The following is a 12,992-nucleotide window of genomic DNA, read 5'->3' on the forward strand; positions in this document are numbered from 1 at the left end:
AAGCTTGTTGGAGGGAAAAGTAATTAGAAACACTGACAGCCATAAATTGATTTTTTTTTTTTAAACTGATGTTATTTTTTTAAACAATTCAGAAATTGCAAGTGTGGTCCCTTCTGGGAGGATGTATCAGATTTCCTTGAATTAATCCAGCTCTCTGCTATGATTGTATGTGTCTATGGTGCAACATGGTCTCAGTGATTCTTTTGGTAAAGTCTTGAGACTTTTCACGTATTTTGTCTTTTTGGTTGAATAGTTGTTTTGTTAAAAGGAGTCAAACTTTTCTCTTTCAAATTGTTGTGACAGAAAATTTACAACTAACTTTAGTAATCCAGTAACTATATAGCCTTTTTAAAATGAGCCTTCTTTTTGGCCTTTCCAACACAAACACAAAGCTTATGAAGTCCCCATTAGTTAAGTTTTCTGCAGATTTTCCCAACATTTTCACTTTGTGAGAAAATATTAGAATAAGGAGCTTGAGGGACTTTATCGTCTCCCCTACCTTTTTTTTTTTTTTTTTTTTTCAATTTAGATTCCTCCATGACAAGCCTCAGTTAGGAGTGAGAAAGGGGAAATACAAAATGGGGACACAAAGAGGGAAAGAGAGGAAAGATAAACTATGTGTATGTGTTTTCTTTCATTCTGACTTCCCATTGCTATTTCCAATGTCATAAATTAAGTAAGAGGTGGCATATGTAAATATTTCAGTCTTTATTAGAACTCCTGTACACTTTCAGAAGCAAAGTTGATACCTTCCTAGAGTGCTTCCCTCTTTTTTTCCTGTTGTCCAGAATAGTTTAAATTTCTCTTTGCTTGCGCTCTGATTTATAAATGTATATATGTGTATATATCTGTATGTCTGTCATCTTAAAGTTGCTGAGCTCTTTAGAAATGATGGCAGTGGTAGTGGTGATGGGAACATGGATTTCTTCCTTCCAACTGTCCATCAGCATGGTAAGCATTTTGGATTAATCTTTATTTCTTTATGCTAACTGTAATATCCCTCATGAACTACACTACTGACACAGTTTATCATAGTGTTATTTTGCTTGTGGTTTGAGATATATCATAGAGTCCTGTCAAAACATTCTTTCCCATTTTAAAAAAGGCTTAATTTCAACAACAGTCAATACTAACCGTAATACAGAAAATAACAGCTTCTCTATCTTCAAAGCTGTATTTTTATAGAACACAATGTAGTTATTCCAGAAGTAGTTAGAAAAATTAGCTTTGTTTGTAAATTTTGTAAAATTTTCTGGAGAGCAAAGAGGAGAGAAACTTTTTAAATTTAAGGTAATTTAAAAATTACCTGACTGTGTGTTTTGATACTTTCTTTTGCCACTCGCTTTATGCTTTGATCTCTGCATCTCAAAAATACTCTTAATAAAAAGTGGTGTTAGCTCTTTTTTTTCTAAAAGAATGCTTTGATTATTTTTCATTTTTGAAGTCTATTTTTGTCACAACATACAGAAAACAAAGATAATTTAATCTTGAGAAAATTAAAAACATACAATATGCAGAAATAAGATGAAAACAAAAGCACCTACTATGAGGGAAACGCTAATGATGGCGGATTTTGAATTAAACCCTAGAGACCTGAAAATATTGTGTTAGCACCCATTATCGAAATCAAATAATTTATTCCACAGTGACAGCCTGATTTTCTGTTTTATTTGAAAATACAAAGGAGTTCAGTTTGAACCTGAGAGTAAGTCTGTGGTTTAACCACTTTTTGGAACTTCCTGGGAAGTGTTGTTTCCTCTTCTGTGTTTCCAGATTTTTTTTAAAATGCCAGGCTCTTTCTCTTTCTAAGCAGCAAGTTATCTCACACAAGATGATCATTATAGTAGTAGAATTTCCTGGACTAGCTTTTTCTTTGTTCCAGCTTCAGTTAAAATAGTACCTGCTTTTGTCCTGTCTGCACTGCTTACACTGTGTTTTACCACGTAACTCTCCCCTACCCTAAATTCTAGTTCATTTTCCTTAATTAGACAAGTAATTTTATTTTTGATCCTCTCTTAAAATATTTGCATTTTATATGTTGCTTTGGAGTGTTGTTCCATAGAAGGGCTGCCAGGACTGCATTATTGAAAGTGAGTTCCTTATCCATGTGGATAATTATTCCACATTTAAAACAAAAAAAAAACACACCACAAAATGCAAAACAGCAGAAATATTCCAGTTATGCTTTTCTGTGTGCTTTTTGTAACAAACTTCCTTAGCTTTTAAGAAAAGATGGTATAAAAAAATAACTCATTTTGGCACTTGCACTTACAGCCAGCTTGGGAATTGCATCCCACATCGTTGTGACTATTGAGGCTTCTGATGATGCTCATGGCGTCTTTGAGTTCAGTACTGAGTCACTCTCGGTAAATGGAACTGAGCCTGAAGATGGAGATAGCAATATTATGTTGCAGGTTAGAAAGTTTTGGGTCTCATATTGCTATGCAATCCTCTTTTATGTCTATTTTACAGAGCATTCTGCAATATTTTTATAATAGGTCTACAGCATTTTAACTTAACTTTATCATGTACATTTGTCTTGACATTTTATACTTCACTTTCTAAAGTGTATCTTTCAGCTTAAAACTAAAATGTTTTATATAAGTTTAAATTTACTTCTACTTGTTTACATTTGAGGTATGAATATTTTAAAGTAAGTGCTGATGACACAACAAATACAGCAAAGCTAAGATGATAAAGATTACACTGTTTTTAAAATTAGTTTATTTTTAACTCATCATGTCAATGACTTTGCACTGTATATAATGGAGGGGCTGGATTGTGTGCAGCTTGCAGTTGGCAATGACATGCTTAAGATCCTCCGGGTAAGGATTAAGGGACATGGAAATAAGTTATAACAATAAGATGAAGTTGTTGTGGGAGTCTGCTATAGACCACCCAGCCAGGAGGACAACATTGCCAAATTATTCTATAATGAACTAAGGGATATCTCTAGGTCATCTGCCCTTGTCCCTGTGGGTGACTTCAACTTCCCAGATGTTAGCTGGGAATACCATACAGCCAATACAAACAGGTACTGGAAATTCCTGAGGCACGTTAACAATGACTTGTTGGTACAGTTACTCTGGAAGCTGACTAAGAAAGGTGCCCTCCAGATTTGTTGCTTGTAAACAGTGAGGGTCTTGTGGGTGAAGTGGTGATTGGAGGCTGTCCTGGCCATAGTGACCATGAGATGGCTGAGTTTAAAATCTTTGGTAATAGGAGGAAAACTGCCAGCAAAAGTTCAGCCCTAGCTATGGAGACAGCAGACTTCAGACTACTCAGTGAACTAGTTTGTGAGGTCCCCTTGGAACCTGCTTTTGAAGGTATTGGAGTCCATCAGTGCTGGTTAGTTAAGTAACACCTCTTAAGAGCACAGGAACAGGCAATTCCAAAGAGTCAGAAGTTGAGCAAGCTGGGCAGAAGGCCAGCTTGGCTGAGCAGGGATCTTATTCTAGAATTTAGGCGAAAAAGGAAAATCTGTGGGCATTGGAAGCAAGGTCAGTTGAACAAGGACTACAGAGGTGATGTTCACTCAGAGTTGAAGCTGGCCAGTACTGTGGGGACAACAAAAAGTGCTTTTTTTAAAGGATGCTAACAGCAAAAGGAGGAGCAGAGAAAACATTGATCCATTACTTGTTGAGGTTGGTAACCTCACAAATAAGTACGCCAATAAAGCAGAGGTTAATGCCTTCTTTGCCTCTGTCTTTAACACCAATGATGGGCTCGGGGACACCCAAAGCTCTGAATTTCAGGACTGTGATGATGATAAACTCCCAGCCAACTTTGAACTTGTGCAGGATTTGCTGCTCCAGCTGGATGCATATAAGTCTATGGGGTCCAGTGGGATTAATCCCAAAGTACAGAAAGAGCTGGCTGATGTCATTGCAAGACCTCTCTCAATAATTTTTCAATAGTCTTGGAGTCTGGAGAGGTCACAGTTGACTGGAATTAAGTTAAACGAGGAAGTGCTGGATTCTGCACCTGGCAAGGGGCAATGCTGGCTGTACGGACAGGCCTGGGGACAAGAGGCTGAAGAGCAGCCCCATGGAAAGGGATCTGGGGGTTTTGCTTGACAGCAAGAGAAATATGAACCAGCAGTGTGCCTTAGCAGCCAAAATCGTCAACTGTGTTCTGGAGCATAAGGCACAGCAATGCTGGATGGTCAAGGGAAGGGATTGTCCTGCTCTGCTCTGTGCTGGTGAAGCCTCACCTCTAGCACTGTGTGTGCTACAATATATGAAGGACATAAACTATTAGAGAGCATCCAAAGGAGGGCTACTATGGTGGTGAAGGGTCTAGAGGGCAAGAAGTATGAGGAGCGGCTGAGGTCCCTGGGTTTGTTCAGCCCAGAGCAGAGCAGGCCGAGGGCAGGCCTCATGGCGGCCTGCAGCTCCCTCACGAGGGGAGCGGAGGGGCAGGCGCTGAGCTCTGCTCTCTGGGGACAGCGACAGGACCCGAGGGAACGGCATGGGGCTGGGACAGGGGAGGGTCAGGCTGGGGGTTAGGGAAAGGTTCTGCACCCAGAGGTGGTCGGGCACTGGGACAGGCTCCCCAGGGACATGGTCACAGCACTGAGCTGCCAGAGTTCAAGAAGCATTTGGACTACTCTGTCAGACATGCGATTTGATTTTGGGTGGTCCTGTGTGGAGTCAGGTGTTGGACCTGATAATCCCTGTGGATCTTTTGTAACTCAGGATATTCTGTGATTCTGTGACTTTGCTGTATGCCATTTTACACTTTTATGTTCTTCTTTCTTATAGTACAAAGAAATACATAAATCTTTGTGTTTTCCACTTAGGTTGTGAGAACTCATGGGGCCCTGTCTGAGGTGACTCTGTATTGGGTCATAGTCTGTGATCTTACAGAAGACCTGGTCTCTGCATATGGGAATGTAACATTTGATGTTGGCCAAGTGAGAGCAAATATTACCATACAAGTTTCTCCTGACAACGTGCCTGAACTGGATCAGGTGTTTTCAGTTTTGATCATCAATGTGTCCGGTGGTCGTCTTGGAAATCACACTAATGCAACATTAACAGTTTTAGCTAATGATGATCCATATGGACTGTTCATCTTTTCTGAGAGAAACAGACCAATAAAAGTTGAGGAAGAAACAAAAAATATCTCCCTGACAATAGTAAGGCTTGGTGGTCTTCTTGGTACAGTAGTGGTTACATACAGAACTTTAGGTGATGATGAAAAGTCACCCTTTCTTCCACCTGATGTTGTTAGAGCAATACAAGGAGAAGATTATATACCCATTACTGGTTATGTGATCTTCGCAGCCAATGAAAGCGAAGCCACAATATCTTTGCCTATTTTGGATGATTATGATCCTGAGAGGTCAGAATCTGTTTTTGTGGAGCTAAACAATACTGTTTTGATCGACAAAGTACAGGATCGGCCAAGTAAGTGTCTTTCATATGTAAACCAAAAGCTTAAATATGTAGGCTAATATTTATATTTAATAGGATAAAATGCAGCAATTGAAATTACAGTAAAATTTTACCTCTGCCTAACTCTGTATAGTTAAGAATCCTGTAAGTTATATGTCAGAGTATCTCACATTAAGTATGAAGATTCTGTGTGTCAGCATATATTTCCTTTACCACAAAATTTTGTCAGGGGTGGACATTTCTTTCTCCCTTCTGCATCTGCTTTATCCCAGGTGTTTTAGGCCAACTGTATTACTGTATTGGTTTTGTGTGCTAATACCTGCTCACCTGTTGTTTCTGTAAAGCACAATGATAGGAAATAAGCTAGTTGCACTTACTGAAAGCGAAAAAAGCCTTTTAAACATTAAGTGGTGTAGAATTGCAGCTTCATGCTGGCTTTTTAGCGTAGAGGATGTTTGCCCGATCAGATAAATTCAGGTCATTACAGCCTTATTTATGCTTAAGAGCTTCTTGGCATGCCTAATTTCCCTTCCCTCTCCCCCATGACTCTCCCACATTAATCTTGATTTTTAAGGGAAACACTACAAAAAATTCTACTGGGAAACTGAAAGGTTACTTATAGTTCATCATTGCTAGTGTAAAATTCTATTGTCCTATGGACAAATAAATAAGTAATTTTGCTAGTACCTCACCTCTTCAAAGAACTGGTGTTTTGTATGCTCCACAGCAGGGTAGAATAATAAGTTAGTAAGAATGTGGATTTTCTGACATAATATAATTCAAACATCAAAAATATGCTTGTGCAGTTTGTAGTTATATTTTGTCCAAATCTAAAATGAAAATTTTATTGAAAGCTAGTAGTGGCCATCCACTAAACTCAGGTGTATGTATATGAACAGTATAGCCATATATAGGAGGCATTTCAGGCTTGCTCTAAGAGGTTTTTTTTATATTTCAGTTGTAAATTCTCCTCGTCTTGGATCAGTGGGTGAGACTATAGCTCATGTAATTATCAATGCCAATGATGATGCTTTTGGAACACTTCAGCTTTCAGCTTCAGCTGTGCGAGTTGCTGAAAATTATGTTGGACCAATCATTAACGTGACCAGAACTGGGGGAATTTTTGCAGATGTTTCTGTGAAATTCAAAGCTATGCCAATAACTGCAACAGCTGGTAAGAAATCAAAATAGCAGAAATACACATTCTGTGTTAAACCAGAAAGAGCATACTGTATGCTTCGAGTAACCAAAGCAAGCAAGTGTGTATTGAATGCAGTCTAGTAAAACAAGTAGAAAAAATACCAAAGTGTGAGATACTTACTGAGTGTACTTAGGAGACAGGAATTCAGGTCCTATAGAAGAGACCTTACATCAAATTTAAAAAAACTCAGAGATATCATCACTGAAGAATCTAGCAAGAAAACTAAGGAAAGGAATTGGCTGTTTGTTTCCCTGGTGGCCACTCACTTTCTCAAAAAAATAAAATAAAATAAAAAATCCTGTAGTAGTATATATAGCTAGTACTTAGTCCTTTGTACATATTTCAACCTACCATACATGGCTTATTTGAGTTTCTTGGAGGGAAATTGAGAGCTGGTGACTCCTCTGTGAAACAGACAAATGTTAAGCACAATTCAAGAAGACTTTTACTTTGCAAATGAAAGGTAAAGCTCTCAGGTGATCCCTGAAAAGCTCCACGAGGGAAGGAGTGACCTTATGTCCTTTAGTAAAATCTCCTTTGAAAAAGGTACTTCTGTTTCATTTTATCTCTTGGAAAGCCAGACAACTATCAGAAATCAAATATAGAAATGTCACAGTTGTGTGATCTTCTCAATGGAAGATAATAATGGACCTTTTGTAATTGCTTCTTGGACTGACAGTGTAAACTCTGTTTTGGCCAAGATGAGATTTATTTTCATCCATCCAGATATCTAAAAGGCACTAGGAAATAAACAATTGTATTTTCTGGGTATGAAGATAAAGAAAAAAAAAAACACAAAAAAACACACCAACATATGAACACAAGGGAATGCAAAAAGAACAGATAAATATTAGTGCTGATAAACATTAGTGATGTTTCATAATGAACCAGAATGCCTTAATATTCTTCTGTGTTTTGATTGTTTTGTTATTTTTTCATGTACAAATCTAGGTGAGGACTACAGTGTAGCCTCATCAGATGTTGTCTTACTAGAAGGAGAAACAAGTAAAGCTGTGCCAATTTATATAATTAATGATATCAATCCTGAAGTTGAGGAGTCCTTTTATGTTCAGCTGCTGAATCAAACGACAGGAGGAGCCTTGCTTGGATCTTTGACGAGGGCAGTCATAACCATTGAGGCTTCTGATGACCCATTTGGATCCTTTGGTAAATGAGTCTTATTTGCATATTTTCTCTTGTCCAGTAGCAATCTGCTGATTTGTGGGTGAGTTATTACTGGGCAATGGAATAAAAATTTTCAGAATACAAAAAGGGAAGTCTGGATGAACACAGTAAAGGACAAAATAAGATAAACTAAATTAAAACGTGTAAGTAAGGGCAAATGGTGCCCTTATATAGCGAAATTGAAGCATTCAGTCAACTTATATATCAAGATTTTGTGAGACGAAGGTGGATTTTGGAGTCTCCTAATGGGGATGGATTTTAATTTAATTTGTATTTTTTTATCTATTCTAAATGTTGCATTTCTGCAATAGCTTGAAGCTTAAGTTTACATGCCAAAACCTGTTTAGATAGTGCAGTGTCATTGTTTTACAAAATAATCAGGCAAAGCAGGTTTAAATATCTGGGGAAATTGGAAAGTACAAATATGACTTAAATTGCGTTCTTGTATGTTCTGGTTGTTAGTTATTGTAGTTTTTCTTCTTTCTATCATTATCAGTAAAATGGATTGTGGACACTTTCCAAAAATAGTTTCATTACACAGGTTTTGAGAAAAAAATGGTAATTTCAAAAATTTAATGACATTTTAGAAATTTATCTTTTCTATTTATTTTTTCTATTTCAGTATTTCTGGTGTATGTTTTCCAGCCATTTTATTTGACTTACTCTTTCTCCCTTTAGTACCCTACTTTATTTCAGTTATTCCATTTTATCAGCAAAATGTAAAGGAAATTGACAAAAGTAAATAATTCCACATGGATAATTCATTAACTTCATTCTTAACAACTAAAGATTTTATACAAGAAAGACTTATATTTGAAACAATTTAGATGGAATATGTTGACACATTTTTTCCATACGTGACATAAAAAATGATAAAAAATTTCCTCACTGGGAAAAATTACCTTCTGACCGTCTTCTAAAAACTTAGATCATGGCTAGCCTTGAACAATGGATACGTTGGAATAAACTCTTGGGTGGGGGCTGAATTTTCATGCCAATTTTATTTGCAGATAAAATGATACTGAAAGTTCAATTTGAAGTTTAAACCTGATTAACATTTTTTTAATTGTGCAAATGAATGCAATCAAGTGAAATAAAATATATAATTCAGTAACTAGGATGGTGTTTTTATTTTAAATATTACTGTTAATGAAATACACCTCTTTGTGCTGCACTTCAGTGTTCCAGATGACCGAATTTACTGTGGAGGAGCCTGAATCTGGATCAGTACCCATAAATCTGCCAGTAATCCGCAATGCTGGGACACTTGGTAACGTTACTGTTGAGTGGGTTGCTACCATTGGTGGACACCCTGCTGATGAGGACTTGCAGGTTGCCTCAGGCAATATTACTTTTGCCCCTGGGGAAGCCTTTCAGATGCTACTATTGGAAATCCTGGCTGATGATGTTCCAGAAATAGAAGAAGTAAGTCAAGCACTTACATCTTCCTTGAAGATGGTATTAATTTTGACTTGTTCTAGAAATATGTATGATGGAAAACAAGAAATGTTCCGGCAGGAAGGTGCTATAATTTCATGTTATACTTTGCTTGTAATTATTGTTAGAAAAACCACAAATTGTCTAGCTGCATTACTTCTTTTTCTTTTCTTCTCTTTGAGATTGTCCGTGTAGAATTAACTCAGGCCTCCAATGGTGGTGCTATTGGGTTAGATGGCGTGGCAAGTATTATAATACCTGCCAATGATAATCCTTATGGCACAGTTTTCTTTCATCAATCCTTATATCGAGTTCAGGAGCCACTAGAAAGAAATTTGCTGGCAAACATAACAGTCAGGCGAAGGTTTGTATAATGTTTGCTTTATTTGTAATTACTATTTATTCTTCACTTTTGTTTCCACTATAATGTCAAATTTCATGCTCCTCTCATAAAAATATGTGCATCAATTCTTTGATCTGCCATCTCAATGTATTTTCATTTCAAACACATTGTTTTTGAAGTAGATGTCTGTGTATTACATAAATTACTTAAACGTAGTATACATTGAATACTTTGTAGTATACATTGTATACTTTGTATACATTTGTATACATTTGTATACATGTAGTATACATTGTATACATTGTATACAGTAGTATACATTGAATACGCTGAGTTTACATTGGCAATGTAAACTCAGCGTACACAGTGTACTATTCATTTTGTCCGTTTAATCATCAAATCATTTAAACCTGCATGGTAGCCTGTTCCTGTGATTTGAACAGGAGGACAAAATGGCCAGCCCTTACAGGATGAAAATAAGAGAAGGAAAACAGGTTTTATGCATGTGATCCTAGAGGAAGGATGATAAGTCTGGGTGTCACCGGCTTTTTCTTCCTTGCAAGTAAGGAGAGCTGCCAAGTCCTGAAGAAGACTAAGTTAACTCCTAGAACCAAATGTTTACAAATATGCATTCTTAACAGACTACTACCTAAGCTATAAATAATCAAACTTGCTATCCACAAAAAAATAAGATAACTCAGTTATTCTGGTACTAGTTTCAAAGGGAATGCATTTTGATGTGTTATTTGGAATTTTTCAGCAATTCAGAAAGGGTCAGTTGATTTTGTTCACTTCTATTATTAACCCAGAAACATGTAGAATATTAGACATCCTTTGTCAACTAACAGAACTTTATTTTATTATAATGTCTTTTAGTGAGGGAAGATTTGGTCAGCTGCAGATTTTCTACAGCACTTCTGAGACTGACGTTGTAGCTCTTGCTGTGGAGCAAGGTCAGGATATCCTGGCCTACTACGAGCCTCCTGTACAAGGAATTCCTGACAAACCATCCAAGACCAGAGTGAATGTGTCAGCAGCAAGTGACCCTGTGTATTCCTGTGCAGCTCAGTGCCTAAAAGAACAAGCATGTTCAGCCTTTACATTTTCCAGTGCCTCAGGGATTCCTCTCTGCCTTTGGCTGACGTCAGATATCAGCCCATTAACTAACAACACTTCAGGGTTCCGGACCTACAAGAAAAACGTTACCAGTGCATTCGCCCTCTTCAGCACACAAGCCATCGCTGGCAGTGATTATGAACCTGTTACAAGACAGTGGGCCATAATGCAGGAAGGGGAAGAGTCTGCAAATCTAACAGTTACCATACTGCCTGACAGCCTGCCAGAACTGGATGAGAGATTCACTATAACCCTTTTGAAAGCAGAACTGATGAACGTCTCAGCCAGCTCAAAAAACCAACCAACCATAGGACAGCCAAATACCTCCACAGTTATCATAATGATGAATGGAGACGCATTTGGAGTGTTTAAGATCTACAGTGTAAGTCCCAATGCAACAGAGAAAGGTCTGTATGTTGAAGTAGAGGAACGTCCTCAGACCAACGTGCAGCTAATGATACACAGAACAGAAGGCAGCCTGGGACAAGTGACAGTGGAATGGCGTGTCATTGGTGGGACTGCTACTCCAAACTTGGATTTTATAGGTGTCGGTGAGACTCTGGTGTTTGCTGAAGGTGAGACAAGCTCTCGTTTTGGCTTCTGTTTTGTAAAACTAAGAAAAAGAAAAAAGAACGTGACAAGTACACGATACTGTGGATGTTTTGACAACTGATATCTTCTTCTTAGGCTAAATTTTCCTGAATGCTAAGGATACACGTGCAAAAGAGTATGGTTGTTCATTAGCATGTAGCATTATCTTGCAGAACACACACAGTGGTAGCAAAGCACAATGAAATATCTAAGCACAATAAATACCTAAGGGTTTTTATTAAAGAAATATTGCAGTATAAATATTGCACTATAAAGATTTCCTTTACCACATAAGTAAGGATTAATAAAGTCGAAGATAGTTGTTACAGCAAGGATAATGGAAATGAGAATCAGGCCTAAGTGGTCTTTTGTTAGCCCTCGGTCACTACAGTACTAATTTTTCATGACATCTCTTTAAATTCTGAGATCATATTGTAACATAACAAAACATATTTAAACGTAACATAACAGAACATATTTAAAAGAATTGCAAACAGGACAAACAAGTCCCTCTCAGACATTACTTAAGTACCATGCAGCATGCTGTATTTTATGCTGTATTTTATTTTTTCAAAGTCTGAGTTAATCGAACTGATATTTTGAAAGCAATTTCCAGGTGCGTAGTAAAGATTCTAGTGTGCTAGCTTGATAAATCATCTGAATAGTAAGGCATGGCTGCTGGCAATGATTGTGAGGCTGACATGTAATTACATTACCAGTTATAAGTTTAGTAAAAACTGATTTTGAAGTATTTTGAAAGACAATCTAGCAGGAAATACATATGTATTCTGTAAATTGATATTCTAATGATCATAAAACACAGCTGGGTTATGCACACGCACTGAACAACAGGATTGTGTTGTAAATTTTAATGGATATATAGCGACTAGAGATTAACGGTGTTTGCTGCTTACATTATTATTCTTTGATAGTCCCAAAGGCAAGGAACTAACAAAATGTCATCCCATTTCAATGCATTCCCTGGCTCAGTAAATGTACTCATATTGAATGTACACCCTTGTGTAAATGGTTCATCGGAGAGCTTAGCACCTGGCAATTTATTTTTTTTTCAAGAATGATATTCCCCTTTTCTAAGTTAAATTTTAAAGTCATAGAATTTGTAATGAAAATAAAGAATTCTAGGCACTCCGAAATAATTCCTATATAATTAATTTCTACATAGTATATTTAATGATGTGATCGTTTTATTGGCTTAATGTGACTGATCAATAGTAATTAGATAAAATTTCATAATGACATTCACTGACTTCCAGAAAGGTAAATAAGTTTGTTTCATGCAATTTTAATATATTTTATGTATTTAATTATTTTCAAAATGAGATGATTGAGTCTTTTTACAAGGTGGTTTCCAAGTGGACACACGGTTGTATACGTTCTTCTCCTTGTAGGTGAAACAAAGATGATGGTCACGCTGCCCATTATAGATGATCCAGAGCCAGAGGATGATGAAAGTATTGAAATCAGCCTGGTCCATACTGAAGGAGGGAGTCGAATTTTGCCCAGTTTTGACACTGTCACAGTGATTATTCTGGCAAGTGACAATGTGGCAGGAATTATAAGCTTCCATACAGCCTCAAGATCTGTTATTGGTTGTGAAGGTGTGTTCTTTGTGTTGACCACGCTCAAATTTTAATGCCAGTTTCCATCTTTGTGCTTTCAGTTGATAATGACTCACAATGATTGTGTTTCACTGTTCAGA

At 37.1% G+C, this 12,992-nt stretch overlaps 1 protein-coding gene across 1 annotated transcript in view; it reads left to right on the top strand.

Annotated features, from left to right (window-relative positions):
• Positions 1 to 12,992, top strand: part of LOC310891384 (adhesion G-protein coupled receptor V1-like) — a gene marked incomplete at its 5' end in the record, with an annotated part of 65,483 nt that overhangs the window by 36,973 nt on the left and 15,518 nt on the right. The window contains 8 exons of the mRNA XM_083853658.1: positions 871 to 951; positions 2,275 to 2,414; positions 4,802 to 5,411; positions 6,358 to 6,573; positions 7,552 to 7,767; positions 8,966 to 9,393; positions 10,353 to 11,256; positions 12,682 to 12,891. Coding sequence (XP_083709784.1) covers positions 871 to 951; positions 2,275 to 2,414; positions 4,802 to 5,411; positions 6,358 to 6,573; positions 7,552 to 7,767; positions 8,966 to 9,393; positions 10,353 to 11,256; positions 12,682 to 12,891 — 2,805 coding nt within the window. The remainder of the gene's footprint in view (positions 1 to 870; positions 952 to 2,274; positions 2,415 to 4,801; positions 5,412 to 6,357; positions 6,574 to 7,551; positions 7,768 to 8,965; positions 9,394 to 10,352; positions 11,257 to 12,681; positions 12,892 to 12,992) is intronic.

This window comes from Anser anser, assembly GCF_964211835.1.
Source record: "Anser anser genome assembly, contig: HAP1_SCAFFOLD_196, whole genome shotgun sequence".
NCBI lineage: Eukaryota > Metazoa > Chordata > Aves > Anseriformes > Anatidae > Anser > Anser anser.